Source organism: Microcaecilia unicolor, chromosome 3 (assembly GCF_901765095.1).
Source record: "Microcaecilia unicolor chromosome 3, aMicUni1.1, whole genome shotgun sequence".
NCBI classification, from domain to species: Eukaryota; Metazoa; Chordata; class Amphibia; order Gymnophiona; family Siphonopidae; genus Microcaecilia; species Microcaecilia unicolor.
The window spans coordinates 333,415,137-333,435,788 of NC_044033.1; the positions used below are offsets into that span (position 1 = coordinate 333,415,137).

At 41.9% G+C, this 20,652-nt stretch overlaps 1 protein-coding gene across 8 annotated transcripts in view; it reads left to right on the plus strand.

The window, feature by feature from the left end:
• Positions 1 to 20,652, plus strand: part of BCLAF1 (BCL2 associated transcription factor 1) — a 247,097-nt gene that overhangs the window by 83,953 nt on the left and 142,492 nt on the right. For 6 of the 8 annotated variants that reach the window (XM_030198433.1, XM_030198437.1, XM_030198438.1 and 3 more), the window contains exons 4-6: positions 11,133 to 11,804; positions 11,916 to 12,082; positions 14,892 to 15,000. In XM_030198433.1, the coding sequence (XP_030054293.1) occupies positions 11,133 to 11,804; positions 11,916 to 12,082; positions 14,892 to 15,000 (948 nt within the window). The remainder of the gene's footprint in view (positions 1 to 11,132; positions 11,805 to 11,915; positions 12,083 to 14,891; positions 15,001 to 20,652) is intronic. The other 2 variants (XM_030198440.1, XM_030198441.1) reach the window with 1 other exon arrangement.

Genomic DNA, 20,652 nt, shown 5'->3' on the forward strand with positions numbered 1-20,652 from the left:
ACTGCAATCTACTTCTTGCTGGCCTCCCACTTAGTCACCTCTCCCCTCTCCAGTCAATTCAAAACTCTGCTGCCCGTCTCGTCTTCCGCCAGGGTCACTTTACTCATACTACCCCTCTCCTCAAGACCTTTCACTGGCTCCCTATCCGTTTTCGCATCCTGTTCAAACTTCTTCTACTAACCTATAAATGTACTCACTCTGCTGCTCCCCAGTATCTCTCCACACTCGTCCTTCCCTACAACCCTTCCCGTGCACTCCGCTCCATGGATAAATCCTTCTTATCTGTTCCCTTCTCCACTACTGCCAACTCCAGACTTCGCGCCTTCTGTCTCGCTGCACCCTACGCCTGGAATAAACTTCCTGAGCCCCTACGTCTTGCCCCATCCTTGGCCACCTTTAAATCTAGACTGAAAGCCCACCTCTTTAACATTGCTTTTGACTCGTAACCACTTGTAATCACTCGCCTCCACCTACCCTCCTCTCTTCCTTCCTGTTCACAATAATTGATTTGATTTGCTTACTTTATTTATTTATTTATTTATTTTTGTCTATTAGATTGTAAGCTCTTTGAGCAGGGACTGTCTTTCTTCTGTGTTTGTGCAGCGCTGCGTACGCCTTGTAGCGCTATAGAAATGCTAAATAGTAGTAGTAGTAGTTTTTTCTCCATTGCTTACCTGCAGTGGTTCTATATAAATGAAGCTGTTTTGTGGTTTTGTTTTTACATAAAATAGCATTTTACCTTGGTGTCCTAGTTCATCCCTTATGGACTCTCTAGTTAGATTTTTCTGATTTGAGCATTTCATTTTTTTATGTGATGGCCACCTGAACCAGTTAGTATATTTGAACAGTGCTGGGTTTTTGATCATCAAGCCATTTGATTTTGCTGTGATTGTTTTTATTTATTTTTTTCTCACCAGCATGCAGTGGTACACCAGGACCATATCAGTCAATGGTAACCATAACTGGTGTTTCATATATCTTGTTCTTGATAACAGCTAGAGGCTTTGAAGGCTACATAGTAATGATCATTTCGGTAACAATGTTTGATGCTGGCTTATCAGTGTCAAGAGGCATTGCCAATATGGTTCCAGGAGCTGCATCAGATGTACAGCATGATTTTTTAAAATTATTATTTATACTTAATTTTCAAAATACAACCAAGATAACTGTTGATGCATAGAAAATCAGCCCTTAATTGAAATAGAATACAAAGGCAAACTTTCACCATTACATAAATTAAGGAATGGTACATCAATATATTTAGGATATAAGGAAAATAAGAAACAAAAATGGGGATAAGAAATAGAAAATACTCCAGTTAACAGAAGAACATAAACTGGTATCAGGAAAATTTAGGAAACTTTTTGGATCATAAAGTGCCTATTTCTTTATGTCCAATTCAAACCGGATTAGAGGAAGGAGTGGAAACCAATATGGGTTGAGGTTTCCTTGCTGCTAGGACAATAAAACTGATCTGCATCTAGAAAAACATGGACGTTAGACTGAAACTTAACAAAACATTTACATGGAATCTGAAGGAAAATTTTTCATCCCCCCCCCCCCCCCCCCCCCCCCCCCCCCCCAGCTGCGAGGAGTTCAGGTTTCATGGCTAAAAAGGCCTTTTCCTTGAGCTGTGTGACCCTGGACAGGTCAGGAAATATTTGAACTTCATGGCCCAGAAACTCAATATTTTTATAGCGAAAATACAATCTAAGGAGCCAGTTACGATCTGGGTCCAAGGCAAAGGAAACAAGAGTGGCAGCAGATGCTACAGGACCAGACACTTCTAAAAAAACAAAAAACAGGTCAGTAGTGTCCGCTGATTGATCTCTTTTTGCTTTCTGAGATGGAGTTCCTTGCCAATCTACATAGACTCTTGAAATAGGTGGAATAGACTCTTTAGGAATTTGCAGATTTTCCATAATATATTTCTTCAGCATATCTATCGGTGTCAAAATGAGAGATCTAGGGAAATTAACAAGTTGCAGATTTAACCTCCTTTCATAGTTTTCCAAAGTCTCCAGTTTTTGATGAGTAATTACTTGGTCTTTAATCAATGACATCTGAGCTTCTTTCGTTGATAACAAGTCCTGAAATTTCTTTAGGTCTTTTTCAAAATTAGATGTTTTAATTTCAACTTGAGTCACAAAAGGTTCATACCGGGTAGCTTGAGATAGAAGAACTTCTTGATCTGGCTGAAACAAATCCAAACGCTTGAGCAAGGATTCCTTCATATCACCCATAACGTTCCATAAATCCTCTAAGGTGACTTTCTGTGGTTTCTTCCTCCGAACAAAACATTTGGAAGCTCCTGCTGGCAGTTGGATTTCAGCTTGAGTGGCTTGAGGCCCTTCCCCAATAGCACCAGCCTCAAGGGAAACCACGTCTCTGCTTCCCACTGTCGCCAAAGGAATGGGCACCCTGGTCCTATCTACAGGTTCAGCCATGGCAGCAACTTCGGGCCAGCTGCAGACTCTGAAACTCAAAATCTTTTATTGCACCAGACAGGATAACCAGTAGGTTCAGATGGGTAAATCCTTGGTTTCCCCTTGTGTTTCACCGTAGTTTACCCTGGAAAGCATCATGCAAAGAGAGAGAGATCAACTTGCTGCTATGATAATCCACCATGTTGATTCCTCCCCCTCATTGCATGATTTTATATTGAAAGGATGTTGGGTGCCCTCAAGGTTGAGTATCAACTAAGGCATTGGGACTGCCAACGACCAGTTTCTTGGCCAGAAAACAAAAGGATTTTAACTCTTTGTAGAGCATCAGGTGACTTAGTTTGATGCCATGTATAGAGTGGAAAACATTTGTATTGATCCTTGTTGCATCATGGTGCTGAAAGCAGGGAAGTATTGGCAACAACCATCACTTATACTCTTCATATGTACATAAGTATTGCCATACTGGGACAGACCAAAGGTCCATCAAGCCCAGCATCCTGTTTCCAACAGTGGCCAATCCAGGTCACAAATTAAAAAGTACAAAACATTTTATACTGCTTATCCCAGAAATAGTGGATTTTCCCCAAGTCCAATTTAATAACGGTCTATGGACTTTTCCTTTAGGAAGCCGTCCAAACCTTTTTTTAAAGTCTGCTAAGCTAACCGCCTTTACCACATTCTCCAGCAACAAATTCGAGTTTAATTACACGTTGAGTGAAGAAAAGGTCCTCTTGTAATTTTTCACAATCCTCCTGCGATTTAACGACTTTGAATAACTTTGTGTCATTAGCAAATCTAGTTACTCCCATCTCTAGGTCATTTATAAATATGTTAAAAAGCAGCGGTCCCAGCACAGACCCCTGGAGAACCCCACTAACTACCCTTCTCCATTGAGAATACTGACCATTTAACCCTACTGTCTGTTTTCTATCCTTCAACCAGTTTTTAATCCACATTAGAACACTACCTCCTATCCCATGATTCTCCAATTTCCTCTGGAGTCTTTCATGAGGTACTTTGTCAAACGCCTTCTGAAAATCCAGATACGCAATATCAACCGGCTCACCTTTATCCGCGTGTTTGTTCACCCGTTCAAAGAAATGTAGTAGATTGGTGAGGCAAGATTTCCCTTCACTAAATCCTTGTTGACTTATGTCTTATGAAGTTAAATAGTTTCCAGGAGTCCAGGTTCAAACCAGCAGTTCCCCTCATGTGACTCAAGAAGATGTCACTTCTTCTAGACTAGGGAGTTTTCAGTTCGGCAGCCTTCAAGGAACAGTTGGAAAGAAGGATCTGTGATGTGAATCAGTGGCTGTCTAGGGCTGCATTTCGCTTAGAATTTTAATTGAGCAATTAAAGGTGACACCAACTGGGTTGAGGCAGAGGTACAGCAGATTTTGGAGGCTTATCCTTCGCCACGCAGTGAAACATCATTTGCTAGTATGTAAAAGTGCATTGACACTTGTGCTAGCCACTGATGTCTTAAGTACACCAGGGCCGAAGACTGCCCCAGAATTCTAATATTTAGTGAAGCTTAGACCCCCATAAGACAAGTGTCCTCCATAGAGGCCTTATTTGCCAGTCATACTCAAACTCAGAATTTCTCCTTTGACTAGGTCTCTGAAATGCCTATTATATCTACCTCTTCATTTAGTATTATATACTCCAATTCTCCTATCTTATTTTTAAGGCTTTTAGCATGTATATATAGACACTAAATTGTCTGTTTTCCTTGCATCTACAGGCTGCTTTGAAGTTAGTGGGAATAATTTGCATCCTTTACTGTGTTCTCCCATTGAACACTCCTGGCTTTTTCACCATTAGAAACCTCTCTTATCGGGATTCCTGTTTCTGTGTTATCCTTCAAAGATACCCCACAATGAACCATGCGCTCTTGGGCAACTGTACCATTACTATTTTTGCGACCCATTACGCAGGTACTTGGTCGCCAAAACATGGCCTATGTCGGATTTTTGCAGTAAAGTTTTCCCTTGTCCTGTTCCTGGAGGCCCACTTTTTTTTTGTTTGTTTTGGTCTTTATCTGCTGTCATATACTATTATGCTAATATATAGTCTGTTTTAGCATGAATCTAGTAGTTAATTTTTAATGCAAATAGTGCATAGTGGTGCAGTTGTAAATTATAAACCTAGGGGAACTGTGTGCTATATGAGGGGAGAGTCTGATGTCACAGACCAGAAGACACCTTGAGCTGATAGCATGGTGAAGCAATGTGACAAGGCAGTGGCCAGATCCAGAGGGATTCTGGACTGTATAGCGAGGGACATAACTAGCAGAAAGAAGGAAGAAATCATTCCACTGTATAATTTACTGGAGTGCTGTGTTCAGTTTTGGAGGATGTATTGTGCTAGGGGCATAAAGCAGTTAGTCAGTACAAAGGAAAGCAACCAAAATGGTAAGAGGTCTCCAACAGAAAACATGACAAGATACTGGAGGTCCTATATACGTATACCGTGGAGGAGATACGACAGACATTTAAATATTTGGAAGGTATTACTGAACAAACAGCCTTTTCCAAATGAGGGCTCTAGAACTAGAAGACATGATACAAGGCTACAAGGAAATATTCACAAAAGTGATAGATGCCTGGAATATCCTCCCAAAAGAGGCGGTGGAAGCAAAAATGGTGCTTGAATTCAGAGTGAGTAAACTCAGAGGATCCCCTAAAGGGTAACAGAATGGAAACCAAGAATGAATCACCTTAGTTCGAACAGCTGTGAAGTGAATGTTGCACTTCTCATAGGAAACCATGGACAATTGCATGATGGGTACTGCCCTGGGAGCCCTATTGGGCAGACCCAAATGGACTGTATTAGATTTTCTTTTTCTGTCATCTGCTATTAGTATGTTACTTTGACTACATGCCACCTCAAAACAAGTCTAAAGCATGTTACAAATTAAAAAAAAATTTCCACATCAAAGTAAAAAAAAAAAAATGGAAGGATAGATACCTCAGTAGTAACCAGACTTTTATCAAAAGAATACAATGTGGTCTATACACATCTGTGATGTAAAATAAATAAATAAAAATCTCCATATGAAAAAATAGTTTGTACATCTCACTACCCAAGTGCACATAGGTAAAAGAAAATAAAATGAATACTATGGAGGGAGAGGTATGATGTACAACCTGAAGCACTTGGCGCCTTTTAAAATGCCAACTGCCTCAGTTAATTACACTGGATATTCACCACCAATATCTAGATGCCAACTGCTGCAGTTTGTCCTGTTTCAGCACTCACTGATAGTGCTGTTTGGTGGAAATTGACTGCTAACCAGATAGTTAGGACAGCTTTTCCACTGTCCTAACTTTATCCGGTTGGTTATCTGGTTAGCAGTCTGAATGTGACTGCTAATTAGATAACCTCTGCCTCAGTCCAGAGACCACACCAGATAGTGCAAGTTGATGGCAGGATATATTGTTTCTTTCCAGTTACTGCCCCTGAATATTCCCCTCACCAACCCTCTGGTTAGGAATTCTTGCTTAACCACAAGTACCTTTGAATATCAGCCCCATGGTGAGTAATGCTGTTTAGAAATGCTAAATTTACATTTTGATATTTTTGAGAATATTATGGTAGAGTTTTTTTTAAATTTGAATTTAGTAAATTGATACTCATGGGTTAAATATGTATAATTTTTTTTTGCAATCCATTCTGATTGGAGTAAATTGATCATGTGAATGATATTGGCATCTGAAATATCGATTGCCATTTTCAGAGTTCCAAGTGCGCCGCAGGAGCTGGATGATGTAGGGTAGAAATGCAAGTCAGTTTATTTAAACAGTTGTTTGGTTTGTTTATGAATTTGCACTTATTTCATTTTTATTCTCTCACAGTGTATGATTTCGTCTTAGCCATGAGTTCAGCATTTTTGAAGAGCATTATTTACCCTGAAGCAGTCACTATATGGCGAAACAGTAGCCATTGTTGCTGATACTTTGGGAGTATAAATTGTTTGTACTGGAGAAAGAATGGGTCAGAAGGCAGCTTAAGATAAGTCATTTTTTTTTCTTTTTTTCTGTGTACACTTGGTTAGTGAGATCTGTCCACTTATTTTTTCATATGGAGTCTTTTAAAGACCATTTATGTATGTATACCACACTGTATTCTTTTGATAAGTGTGGTTAAAACTGAGGTCTCTTTCCCCTTTTTTTACTTTGATGTCGGAAAATATTTTTTGGTTGTTGGTTTGCTTTTCCCCCCTTATTTCTCATTGTGTTTGCTGTAAAGAACAACATAGCACAACATACTCTTCCCCATGACCTCCACCTCATAAAACATGGATTACTTAAAATCTATTCTCTATCCCGTCCTTCCCATAACACTCAGTAGTATCCCCAGTATACTCTACTCTTAACCACGTGAGTCTATCTACTGACCTATTTCTAATGTTCTAACCACTGGATCAGTTAAAGAGGAAAGACATGGCCAAACAATCAACCCTTGGTTTTCTGTTGAAATGTTAGATGATTCTTTTCTTGTTCTAGAGGAAAATCACACTGTATTGTACATTGAAGCTTGGTTCTGTCAGTCACCTGAAGCAGCTATTGATGTGAAGAGTGGCTAGTTCTCTTCAGCACATGGAAGCTTAATTTCTCAGCTAAATGTTTTGGCCCCTCCCTATTGAAAGCTCAAATTTAATTCAGAATTCCACAGGCAACCAGTTTAAAGACTTTAACTTTTTTTTGCAGCAGCTGGAGGTGTCTCTCATATTGGGTGCCTCCCTAACCCTAATCATGCGGGATCTGTCTCTAGCCTTTAAAACCTGAATGCTGAGAAGGTAACTTTGAGTTCCCTGAATCTGCCTGAAAGTATTTCTCAAATTCTTCTGACTGCCAGAAGATTTCTGAAGGTCCTGTGGGATTGAGTGGAAGAAATTTGCTCTTTGGTGTGATAAAGGGTCTATACCATTTTTGTGTCCCATATACACCTTTTTTTTAATACCTTCTACATCTGTGAGCCAGGTTTATAATTTCTGCTGTTAAAATTCAGAGTACAACTAGTGCTTACCTCTGCCATGTTAATCCTATCTCGTTTTCTCCTTTGGTTTGTTTCTTGCAGAGCTTGTTTCTGTTAAAGCCTTCCTTAAAGCTGCCTTCTGTACTTTGAAACTTTGCAGATGTCTCTTTAAACCAATAACTCATGAGAGCTGAAATTCCTGACTTTTGGTAGTGGTCACTTTGTCATACAGAGTCAATAAGGTCTAAATTTTAGTGACCCACTTTTCAGCAATAGGTTAGTTTTTTTATGCAAGCAATGCATCCTAAGTTTCTACTTCATGTGATTTGGGCTTTCCCACTTAACCAAACAATTAGTTGTCTTCCAACATTGTTCTCCGTGAACGTGCCTTGTATACATTGGATTGTAAGAGAGGCCTCATCTTCTACATGAGCTGGACTAAAACCTTAGCCTTAAAGTCTGCTTAGCCTCTGGTTTCTTTTGACAACAACAAACCTATGACTGCCATGGTCAAACGTACACTTTCAGATGGCATCTTTTTTGTTCAGGCAGGCTGAACCCTAGAACTAATATCAAAGGCTTATAATGTTAGAGTATGATGGTATCTGTGTCCTACCATTTGCCATGGAGGAGACCTGGAAGCTACACTGTGGACTTCTGGTCACACGTTTTTTTCACATTATTGCTTTAAGTGGAATTTCCTAGTTGACAGATTTGGTCAATGTGTCTTTAGGATTCTCTTTTGAGGTTTCTTCCGTTCCTGTTCTTACACTCATTTCCAGATTGCTTTTGCAGGACCTGTTGCCAGCAAAAAGAATTTGTTGCTCATTGGCTGGTGTTTTTTATTGTTTTGTTTTTATTGTTTGTATTCTCTTTTTGTTAAAGGCAGCTGGTAGCTAGGGATTCTCGTGTGTGAAGACTTACCTGTAACAGATTTTACGAGGCAGAAGAACCCAAGATGGTGGCCAAATGCTGAATTGTCTGCACCCTTTGTGGCAGTGGTGTCCACTTTTCTTCTCGATATGCAAGCACAAAACATGGAACCTGGCTTGGTTCTCTTGGCTAGGATATAGGTGGCATCATATCCATGAATAATTTTGTCATAAGAGCAGGGGCACCAGGAAATGGCTCACTGGGGAGTATTGATGAAAAGGGAAAAGTGGAACACTCTTGGGCTGGATGTTACACTCGGTCCTGACCCAAGAGCTCCTCCACTGTGGCCTCTGAGCTCTTGGGTCAGGACCTAAGAGCTCCTCCCAAGTGAGCCAGTCCTGGCAGCTAATGTGCACTGAGTGGATTGCGCTGAAGCGCTGATTGTGAGAGAGGGAACAGCTACTGAAGTATTGGTGGCTGATTTTGGAAAGACCCAAGGTGTTGGTGAGTAGAGTGATGGACAATAATGATGACGTGCCTTCAGGAGGCAATGGCGTTGTCAACTAGATATCTGAGTGGGCCCGAAGGGCTTCTATTGAGGAAGCTGAGTTTGAGAGTTCCTTCATGCCTTGAATATAAGCTCCAGTTGTGACTTTAGAGGCTCTTTGGGTGGCAGTCTTGAATCTGGCTTAGTAATGGTCCTTCAAATGAATCATTTGAATCAAGGACTATTATCAGTAACAGCCAAGGTGAATGAATAGGCCTCTGAGATAAATTTATTTTCTGAGTGGAAGATTTTGAAAAGGAGTTTCAAGGTGTAAAAACTGCTCAGTCAGCGATTACAACAGATGTAGCAGGTATAAGGGGAAAATTAGAGAATGTGGAAAATGCATTTATGGAAATTGCACTAACTTTCCCCATGTAAGAAATACTTTGTTTAATCAGTATATGATGGACACGTTGGGACTCTCAAAGAAAAAATCTTTCTGTGTATTAAGGTATATTATTCACCAATTAAGAAGCGACAATCTTAGGATCATTTAAACGCTTTGTAGTCTACTGGTCTTGGTGATAGTACAAACTTAGGAGAGAGTTCTGTAGTGATTATTTCTACTACTGCAACTTTAGTGGCTACCTTGGAATTGTTCTCTGAAAATGACCACTTACTGAGGTTATATTTCAAGAATTACCACAAATTTTTTTTCTAATCAAAAAATGTGGGTGTATCCGCATTCTTTCAGAAAGACTCAGAAGAAGTGTCAGCAATTTCTTCTGCTCCAGCTAGTTTTGCAGCTGATGGGGAGACCTTTCTTCTTAACTTTCCATGTGATGTTTAGGCTTAATGTTAAGTGTATGGTTTTTCCTGCCCGGTAACAGCCATTTTGGCCGCCAAAAGAGTAACTTCATGACTGCATGAAAATCTCCAGTTTATTAACAGTAGCTGATATTACTGGAAGCTGGGCTGGTTTCTTGTCATTTTATTTTCAATTTTTTTGTTCTCCCTTGTAATCCTAGCAATTTTTGCATATATTGTGGACTTCAGATGAGTTCCTAAGTTGTTCCTTAGGGTTAACCTGTGTGATTGTTTTTCTTTCTTTCTTGCTTAAGATCTGTATTTCTGTACAAGCTTTTTGCTTGAACTATTTTGTGAAAATTTGAAAACATTTAAAGAAAAAAACAAACCTTTTTTTCTCTGTGAACTGTAGGATGTATCTCCTTGCAAAAAGAGGCTCAGGATCCCCACCAACCAAATCACAAGACAGTGGATCCTAGGAGGAGTCCATAGATAGGTGGCAAGAAAGGTAGTCTTTTTTTATTAAACCATATATGATCAATCGCCATGACCAGGCTTCAGTTGTCTTCAGCAGGGGTCTAACTTTGAATTACAAAACATAACCAATTTGTGTATTGAACGTATAAATATATAAACAGATGATATTTGTTGACTTCATGTTATGTGATATTGTGCATGAAGGTTTTATTTGAATATATCACGCTAACACATAGGTAAGCATTGATGTATGTCTTTGTTTTTTAATCAAGAAATAATGTGTATACACGTATGTTTTATGTTTTGTAATTCACAGTAAGACCCCTGATGAAGATAATTGAAACGTGGCCATGTCAGATATTTGATCATATCGTTTAATAAGACTATCTTTTTTTACCATCTATGGACTCCTCCTTGGATCATCTGTTGTCTTGAGGGTCATCAAAATAGCTTTCCATGTCCCCAATGAGTTGATCCTTTTTATCACATACTTTTAAAGCTTGATATGGAACTGTGATGGCCTCTTGCTGTAATGCCAGTGTGGGAAGTCCTGCATTTGCAATTATTAAACTGTGTTGTTCATTTCACTGCTCTGTTACATAATGCAACTCATACTTGAGGATTTATCCTACTGTCTTTGGAGAACATGTGTTGCAAGTAAGCAACTTTGCTTTACCAGCAGAAAAACCTTTGAAATTTGTACATTATTTTTAGTGTAGTGAAGAGTTCTGTTGATACACACACAAATATTTTCTGTGCAGACCTTAAGTGTGAAATATATCAGTCAGAGGTGGAGCACTAGCAGCAGAATATACTTTTTAACATTTGATTAGAAATAAAACATGGAGATGCTTATATTATTTAATTGTGTAGTAGCCACTTGTGTGATGGATTGGGTTAGGTGCGGCAGAAGTGTTGGATTCAAGTGATGCCCTAATCACATTGTTGCAAGGAGTATGTAGATCTGTTGCTGCTGCTTTCATATTAGACACTAATTTACAAGAAATTGTGAAAATGAAGTGCATGAACATAATTATTGTATCACCCTTTATTATTCACAGGTACACAGATGAAGAGAATAGAGTACATCCGCTTGATAGGGGTAACACTAGGGAAAAGGAAACCCAAAAGGAAAGGGGAGAAAAGAGCAAGAAAGAGGGGGAAAAAGAATGGGAGACAAAGGAAGCTGTAGGCTCTCTGGGTGACAAGGATGCTAATAAGCAGTCATTTCTCAGTGTATCAGAAGGGGAGGATTTAGAGGAGACTGAGGATTATAGACAGTTTAGAAAGTCAGTTCTAGCAGATCAGGGTAAAAATTTTGCTTCTGCATCTCACTGGAATACTGAGGAGGAAGGAGCAAAGTACAAATCTAAGGTTTCAAGGAAGGGTAGCAGGGAAAGCGACAAATTTAAAGAAGATAAGTTTTATAAAGTTAAGGAGACTAGTTATGCACTGGAAAAAAACAGTACAACAAAAGATAAGTACAAGCAGGAGGACAAGATTTCTGAGAAAATAATGGTGAAGCAAGAAATTCAGTCAACTGATCAGGTAAAGTCTGAAAAGCTGAAAGAACTCTTCAATTACAGTCCTCCTCTACATAAGAGCCTGGAATCGAGAGAAAAGTCAACCTTCAGAGAAGAGAGTCCACTCAGGATCAGAATGATAGCCACAGAGTCCCAGCGTCCTGAAGTCAAACTCAAAATGACAGCAGTACCTCTTGATGATACTACTGGGTATGTATGTCCACTTTTAGCACTTTGATTTGAATTAAAAAAAAAAAAAAAGAATTATTAAACTAAATTGGCTGCTTTGTATGTGTGTTTTTTTTTTTTTTTTTTGCTTAGACCAACTTTGACTAATGACAGGCTGCTTGCCAGTACGCTTGTTCATTCAGTGAAGAAAGAGCAAGAGTTTCGATCCATCTTTGACCACATTAAGGTGCCGCATGCCAGCAAAAGTTCTTCAGAGTCATTTATTCAGCACATTGTATCTCTCGTTCATCAGGTTAAAGGTATGCAATTTTGTGTGTGGCCATTTTAGCTTTAGAAAAAGTTAATCTCAGTTGCTGTCATGCTTCTAGTTAGAAAAGAGAATTCTGTTGTTGGAGATAGAAGTCTTTTTTTTTTCTTTTTTCATGTTCATATTTTTTCAAAATGTAATTAGAGCTGAGGTAGGAGAAAATGTACATCAGACTCTTGGTGGCATTCTCCACCTATCACATGTTATATCCAATATTCCACTTTAGCCCCCCCCCCCCCCCCCCCCCCCCCACACACACACACTTTCCTAAATATACAGCCTGCTAAAGCCTGTTCATCTCTGTATTTATTTTCCATCCAACATCATAAAAGTACGAGACTAAATTAAAAACAGTTTTAAGTACTTTGTGTTCTTTTGCTTTCTCTTGTGTATAGTAACAAAATAAAAAATACATTTCACCAGTTTTTCCAAAGAAGAAAATTTTTGTTTTGTGCTCTACATCTTTAGTTTGGGGAATAAATTTAACTTAAAAGTTCTGAAACCCTTCAGAGAGATTTGGATTTATCTGACACCTTTTTAGTAGTAGTTCAAGATGAGTTACATTCAGGTACAGTAGACATGTCCCTGACGTCTTACAATCCAAGTCTGTACCTACAAGGAACTTGCAGGCCTCAAGGTGCTTTATACTTAAGGGTTGCAACCATATTTTCAATAGGAAAACTCCATGTAGAGGATCATTTCAAAAATAGGGGGGATAGCTGGTGTGGGGACATAGTACCTACTTTGTAACAGGTGCAAAATCCATAAAAATGGGATTTCAGAATGAAATCCCCCATGCATCTGATACTGCTCGCCCCTTAACTCCTTTGTTGTTCAGGTAAAAGCATCCATCACTGTAAAACCATGCGAGTCCCTTTTTGCAGGGGCTAGCAATTTTCAAGCACCAATTGCTTAGTTACCTGAGTAAAGTCTTTTAAATATTCACTTCTATATAACTAAACCATCAACAATTGTACATTTTTATTGAGGGTCAATTTAAGCAGGTTTGAAAGTGAAACTAAAATATAATGGCTGATGATGACCTTTTGTTCTAGAAACACCTTTATTCCATTATGACAGCTTATACATTGTATACTTTCCATGTTTTACCACGGAAAACCTTGAAGTCAAAATCCTGTTTTATTGAAAGGGGTGGGGGTGAATTAAGACCTTAAATTTAGGCCACTGTGTGAGATGCCAGTTTGTTCTTTGGGCCAAATATCACTTTAAAAAAGTTTTTACTATACACAGGCTGTACACGACTGTACAATGCATCAAAAACTTTCAGCTGTTACTTCTGCTTTTCATATAGCAGGATATAGTCCTAAGAAAGAAACCATGGCTAGGAACATTTGGACAGTTCTGCTTTTGGAACACGCAACCTGCATTGCCAGTGGGGCTCAGAGTAATTGTTTGGGATAATAAATCTTGAATAAGATCTTCTCAGGTTGTGTGTGCATCTGTCAGTCAATACTAGAGCTGTACTTCAGCCAAAAAGGCATTTCAAAGATTAACCTTTGCATGGTACATATAATTGTTGCTGTTTTTGCAACCAGTTGTGGCCTTGAACAATTATAGCTGTAAGTTATTGGTGTGCAGAAAGCCCTGTAGTTTCAAAATTAGTTTTCTTTGACAATAGAGCATACTGGTTTGTTTTCATTTGGATTTTGGTTAATATAGATAGGTGTTTGTTTTTCATTATTGGTATCGTACAACAGATCTGAACAGCTCTCAATTCTTTCAGAGCTGAAAATGCCCAGTGATCTTTTCTTTTTCATTGTGACTAGGTCCTGGAATGTGTTTTGAAATGGCAAAACCCATGTTACAAAATAAAATAACTGTTGAAAGATACAGATGCAAAAACAGGCAAAGTTGAATCTTCTGTCTTCCTGGCAAAAAGGCCTAAAAACTGAGTTGCTAGCTCCAAAATTCCTGGGTTTGATGGAATTATGATTGAGACACTACCCTAGTAGTGGCTGTTTCAAGTTTTAATGGTTGGTTATGAGACATGTGCTGGATATCGGGCGGTAAGTTAACACAGATGTATGTTGACCTGTTAAGCAGATAACTTGCTTCACATGTAACATTTCATAGTTCATGATTTTTATGTCTTTCTATTTTACATTAAACTGCATTCATTAGACTGGTCTTTACAAAATTCAGTGCTACTATTACTAATTTTATTTTTTAGTCTACCAGAATACCACTTGTTTGAATATATATTTGCTGTCATTACTGCAAAATGATCTTGATGGCAGGTTTCTTAGATTCTAACTTTAAATGGCAAAAATTTCTTCATAAGAGAACTTTTCTGCTCCTTATTTACCAACTCTGTGTTATAATTCTTGATTTAAAACTGTAGTATAAATAGTTTTATACTCCGTGTTTGAGCTGTTACCTTTAAAAAGTGTAATAGTATCTGTACTGATGTGTACAGAACTCAGATAAAATTGTAAAGTGACTATATGTCCCCTGTCATTAGAAGAAAGTAGTTCTCAGTAAGACTAGAGGCTTTCATTGCTTAGTTGAGTTAATAGGGCTGGCAGAACATGCCAGTGAAGCAAGCACTGTACTGTATGCATGTTTACCTGTTGGTTTTGCTAGCATTTTAGGTAGGTTCTGGGCTCACCTTAGTGTCAGTAATTTCTTTTTTGCAATCATAATCTTAACTATGGATAACAAATGATTATAGTATAATATTGTAAAACTACTGTTAGATTATATAAATACCTTCAGAAATGGAAATTACTATTTAAGGGAAATAAACTGATTGGTCAGTATTTTTCCTCTGTAATCAACAGAGCATTACTTCAAGTCTGCTGTAGGAATGACCCTTAATCAGAGGTTTACTGGATATCAACAAGCTACCAAAGAGCCTAGCACCCGACAGAAAAGCCCTGAGATTCACAGGTATGGTGTATTGACTGTGTTGCTGGATACCCTTGTAATTATAATCATTCTTTTAGGTGCCTCAGTGTTTCAATTTACATGTTATGCTTTAAAAAAAATGTCTGGAAGTCTTTTAAACATTAATTTCCATTCTCTGATGACCTCAGGCTGATTGTTCTCACATGTGGGGTCGGCATCCACGGCAGCCCAGGAAACGGCAAATTTTTTCACAGCAAAATTAAAAAAGTTTTGCCAGAGCCTTCTGGCGCGCACACTGCGCATACGCGGACGACTTCCCGCCCGTCGCTTGAGCGTTCCCGCTGTTTCTCTTGCCCACGATGAGGTGAAGAGGTTTTTCCCTGTTCGCTTCACTGACCCAGGAAGAGTGTCTTGACGATTCTTTTAATATTTCTTTTCTTTTATCATTATTCGTTCTTTTTTCCAAAACAAAATCCCGGTATTTTTTCTTAGTTTTTTCCACTTTCTAAGTTTTCTTTCTTTTCGACGCGGCTGGCCTTAGGCTGTGCAGTCGGGTTTTTCCCCTTTTGTGCCTTTTACTTTTTTGGCACGATCGCATCATTTAATTTCTCCGAAGCTGTTTTTCCTTCCATGTCATCGAAGACACCCAGCGGCTTCAAACGTTGTACTCGGTGCAACCGGACCATCTCGGGTATCGATACCCACGCTTGGTGTATCCAGTGCATTGGGCCCAACCATAGCCCAGCCGCTTGCAGTCTGTGAGAAACTGACTCAAGCGTCTCGAGAAGCCCAATGAAAGAAGCTTTTTGGGGCTCGGTCCTGTCCTTCAACATTGACATCGGTACTGAGGTCTGAGGCGTCGACATCGAGGGACGCATCAACGTCTGGATTGAAGGTAATGGCTGTGGAACGACCAACTTGTGCTGGGAGCAGTGAGGCATTGAGTGGCTCTCCACCTGTCTCGAGGCCTCCTGTTATGCAGGCCCCCCGGTACCGACCTTCGTCAGACCCGGCCCTGAGGAGATGTGAGGATGCCACGTCTTCCTCATCGGTACCAAGGAGTCTCGATGACAGACGTTGAGCGAAGGTTAAGAAGCACAGTCATCGTTCTCCTTCGACACACACTTCCAGGAGCTCCGGGGCGTCGAGGGATTCGGCACCTGAGAAGCTTCGGTGCCAAGAGGATCACTCTCCCTCTATTCAGGAGGTGCCGATGCGTCAGTCTAGCAGCCTGGTACCTGCTCCTGAGCCTTAACAGATTCTGCCATTGGCTCCTTTACCGACACCGCAGCCTTGTCCAACGGTGGCTCTCGACGAGCGCGTCAGGGCCCTGCTTCCAGAGCTGGAAGGGTTGCTGCACGGGGGTGCTTGCGCCTTCTGTACTGTCTGCTGCAGTGGCATCTAGCCCTTCGCCTATGGTGAGGTCCCCGACCTTGGTGCCGCCTGCCACCCAGGTCAACTCCCCTTCGAAGTCGGTGGAGGAAGCTTCACCAGAGTCCAGGCGGGCTTCGACTTCTCAGCACCACCATCAAGGATGTCCTTCCTCGGCGTAGAGGTAGGATCAGTTTCGGACTGCTCTGAGGGGATGTCTTGTCCAATACTGAAGATTAGCGTTCGTGGGAGGAAGATGAGGATCCCAGGTACTTTTCTTCTGACGAGTCCTATCGGATTCCTTCTGAACCTTCCCCTCCACTAGAAAGGAGACTTTATCCACCGGAGAGTCTATCCTTCACATCCTTTGTCCGGGAAATGGCTGCAGCTATTCCCTTCCCAATGGAGGTTGAGGATGAGCCCAGGGCTGAGATGCTCAAGGCCCTGGATTATCCTTCTCCACCTAGAGAGGCTGCAACTGCTCCTTTTCATAATGTACTCAAGGAGGTCTTTATGCGAAACTGGCCGGTCCCTCTGTCTAATCCCGTGATCCCGAAAAAGACTGAATACCAATATCGGATCCACGGGGAGCCTGGATTGATAAGGTCTCAGCTACCTCACAATTCCATGGTGGTGGACTCTGCTCTCAAAAGAGCAAAGACTACTAGGGACTATGCCTCGGCGCCCCCAGGCACAGAATCTAGAACCTTGGACTCTTTGGGGAGGAAGGCATATCAGGCCGCTATGCTCGCTGCCAAAATCCAGACATACCAGCTCTTCACAAGCATCCACTTGCGGAACTCAGTGAGGCAACTTTCTAGCTTGGTTGATACACTCCCTCTGGAGCAGGCCGAACCTTTTCGCCAGGTGGTCAGGTAGCAGAAGGCGTGTCGAAAATTCCTGGCCAGGGGTACGTTTGACACTTTTGATGTATCATCCAGCATCGCTGCTCAAGGTATAGTGATGCACAGACTCTCATGGCTGCGTGTCTCTGACCTGGATCATTCGGTCCAGCAGCGGATGGCAGATGTTCCTTGCCGGGGTAATAACCTTTTTGGTGAGAAAGTAGAGGATCTGGTTGACCAGCTCAAGAAGCACAATGATGGCTATGGATTCTCTCTCTTGCCGGGCGTCTTCTGCTACTACCTCCTCATCTAGGAGGTTTTTTGGAGGGAAGAGGAGCTACTCCCTATTCCTATGCTAGGCGAAGGTACACTCCTGCTTCTCAGCAGCCTGCCCAGGCTCAGTCCCAGCACTCTTGTTCTCATCAACAGTATGTGCCTAAGGCAAGGGACGAGTTTTTAACTGGCTCCAGTTCAGCATAGCCTCAGTAAACGTGTCCGTACCGGACTACTTGCCGGTTGGGGGGAGGTTAATGTTCTTTCACCAAAGGTGGCCTCATATCCACCGACCGGTGGGTTCTTCAAATAGTCCGGTTAGGATACACCCTCAATCTGGAATCCAAGCCTCCAAATTGACCACCGGGAGCTCAGTCCTGCAGCTCCCAGCACAAGCAGGTACTTGCAGAGGAACTCTCTGCCCTTCTACAGGCCCAAGCAGTCGAACCCGTTCCACCAGGGGAAGAAGGGCTGGGATTCTATTCCAGGTACTTCCTTGTGCAAAAGAAAACAGGGTGGATGCGTTCCATCCTACACCTATGGGCCTTGAACAAATTTCTTGTCTGAGAAACGTTCAGGATGATTTCCCTGGGCACCCTTCTTCCCATGATTCAGGAAAACGATTGGCTATGCTCTCTTGACTTAAAGGATGCCTACACTCACATCTCTATACTTCCAGCTCACAGGAAATATCTTCGATTTCGGCTGGGAACACAGTACTTTCAGTACCGTGTACTGCCTTTTGGCCTGGCATCTGTGCCCAGAGTGTTTACAAAATGCCTATCTGTAGTTGCAGTGTCGCTATGCAGACTGGGAGTGCATGTGTTTCCTTATCTTGACGATTGGCTGGTGAAGAGCACCTCGAAGGAGGGTGCTCTGGAGTCCATGCGAATGACTATTCGGGTGCTAGAGCTACTGGGGTTCGTCATAAATTATCTGAAGTCCCATCTCACCCCAGTCCAAACATTGGAATTCATTGGAGCTCTGTTGAACACTCAGACAGCTCGAGCTTATCTTCCCGAAGCTTATCTTCCTGGTGTCCATGGTTCAAGCGTCTCAGCAGATCACGGCTTGGCAGATGTTGAGACTTCTGGGGCACATGGCCTCCACAGTTCATGTCACACCCATGGCACGTCTACATACGAGATCAGCTCAGTGGACCCTAGCTTCCCAGTGGTTTCAAGCTGCGGGGATCTAGAGGATGTAATCCAACTGTCCACCGGCTTTCGGAATTCTTTTCAGTGGTGGACTATTCTATCCTATTTGACCATGGGGTGACCTTTCCAATTTCCTCAGCCATGAAGAGTACTGATGACGGATGCATCTCTCCTGGGGTGGGGAGCTCATGTAGATGGGCTCCACACTCAGGGAGCCTGGTCCTTTCAGGAAAAAGGTCTGCAGATCAACCTCCTGGAATTAAGAGCGATCTGGAGCGCTCTAAAGGCTTTCCGAGATCGGCTGTCCAACCAAGTAATCTTAATTCAGACAGACAATCAGGTTTTCATGTTTTACACGAAGAAGCAGGGGGGCACCGGATCTCGCCCTCTGTGTCAAGAAGCCGTCCAGATGTGGCTTTGGGCTTGCTGTCACGGCATAAACAACAGTCTGGCTGACAGATTGAGCAGGATAATGCAACCTCACGAGTGGTCACTGAATATAGGTGTAGTCCGCAAGATCTTCCGAGCTTGGGGCACCCCTTTGGTGGATCTTTTTGCCACTCAGATCAATAACAAAGTCCCTCAGTTCTGTTCCAGGCTTCAGGTCCGCAACAGATGCCTTTGTCCTGCATTGGGGGACAGCCTTCTGTATGCGTGTCCTCCCATACCTCCTTGCTGAAACTCAAGCAAGACTGCGGAACCATGTTCCTGATTGCACCCTTCTGGCCAGGTCAGATTTGGTTCCCTCTTCTTCTGGAGTTGTCCTTTGAAGAACCGTGGAGATTGGACTGTTTTCCAACCCTCATCACTCAGAATGAGGGGTCGCTTCTACATCCCAACCTCCAGTCTCTAGCGCTCACGGCCTGGATGTTGAGAGCTTAGAATTTGCCTCCTTGGGTCTTTCAGAGGGTGTCTCCCGAGTCTTGCTTCCAGAAAAGATTCAACGAAGAAGTGTTACTTTTTCAAATGGAGGAGGTTTGCTGTCTGGTGTGGCAGCAAGGCCCTAGACCGTCTTTCTTGTCCTACAGAGACCCTGCTTGAATGCCTTCTACATTTGTCAGTGTCTGGTCTCAAGACCAACTCTGTAAGATTTCACCTTAGTGCGATTAGTGCTTATCACCGTGTAGAGGGTAAGCCTATCTCTGGACAGCGTTTAGTTGTTCGCTTTATGAGAGGTTTACTTTTGTCAAAGCCCCCTGCCAAGCCTCCACCAGTGTCATGGGATCTCAACGTCGTTCTCACCCAGCTGATGAAAGCTCCTTTTCAGCCACTGAATTCCTGCCATTTGAAGTACTTGACCTAGAAAGTTGTTTTCTTGGTGGCTGTTACTTCAGCTCGTAGAATCAGTGAGCTTCAGGCCTTGGTAGTGCATGCACTTTGTATCAAGTTTCATCATAAGAGTAGTCCTCTGCACGCACCCTAAGTTCCTGCCATAGTTGGTGTCGGAGTTCCATCTGAACCATTCAATTGTCTTGCCAACTTTCTTTCCCTGTCCTCATACCCGCCCTGGCGAAAGCAGTTTGCACACCTTGGACTGTAAGAGAGCATTGGCCTTTTACGTGGAGCACACAAAGCCCTTTAGACAGTCCGCCCAGTTGTTTGTTTCTTTTGATCCCAACAGGAGGGGAGTCGCCATCGGAAAACGCACAATCTCCAATTGGCTAGCAGATTGCATATTCTTCACTTCCGCTGAAGCTGGATTGACTCTGGAGGGCCGTGTCACGGCTCAGAATGTTAGAGCCATTGCTGCGTCAGTGGCTCACTTAGCCTCCATTGAGGAGATTTGCAAGGCTGCAACGTGGTCATCAATCCACACATTCACATCTCACTACTGCCTTCAGCAGGATACCCGACGTGATAGTCGGTTTGGGGAGTCGATGCTGCAGAATCTGTTTGGGGTTTAGAATCCAACTCCACCCTCCTAGACCCATTTTTGTTCTTCTCCAGGCAGCACTCTGTTAGTTGTTTATAGTTTTCAGGTCAGTCTATGTTATGTCCTTACCGTTGCGAGGCCCAATTGACCAATGTTTATTGTTTTGCGTGAGCCT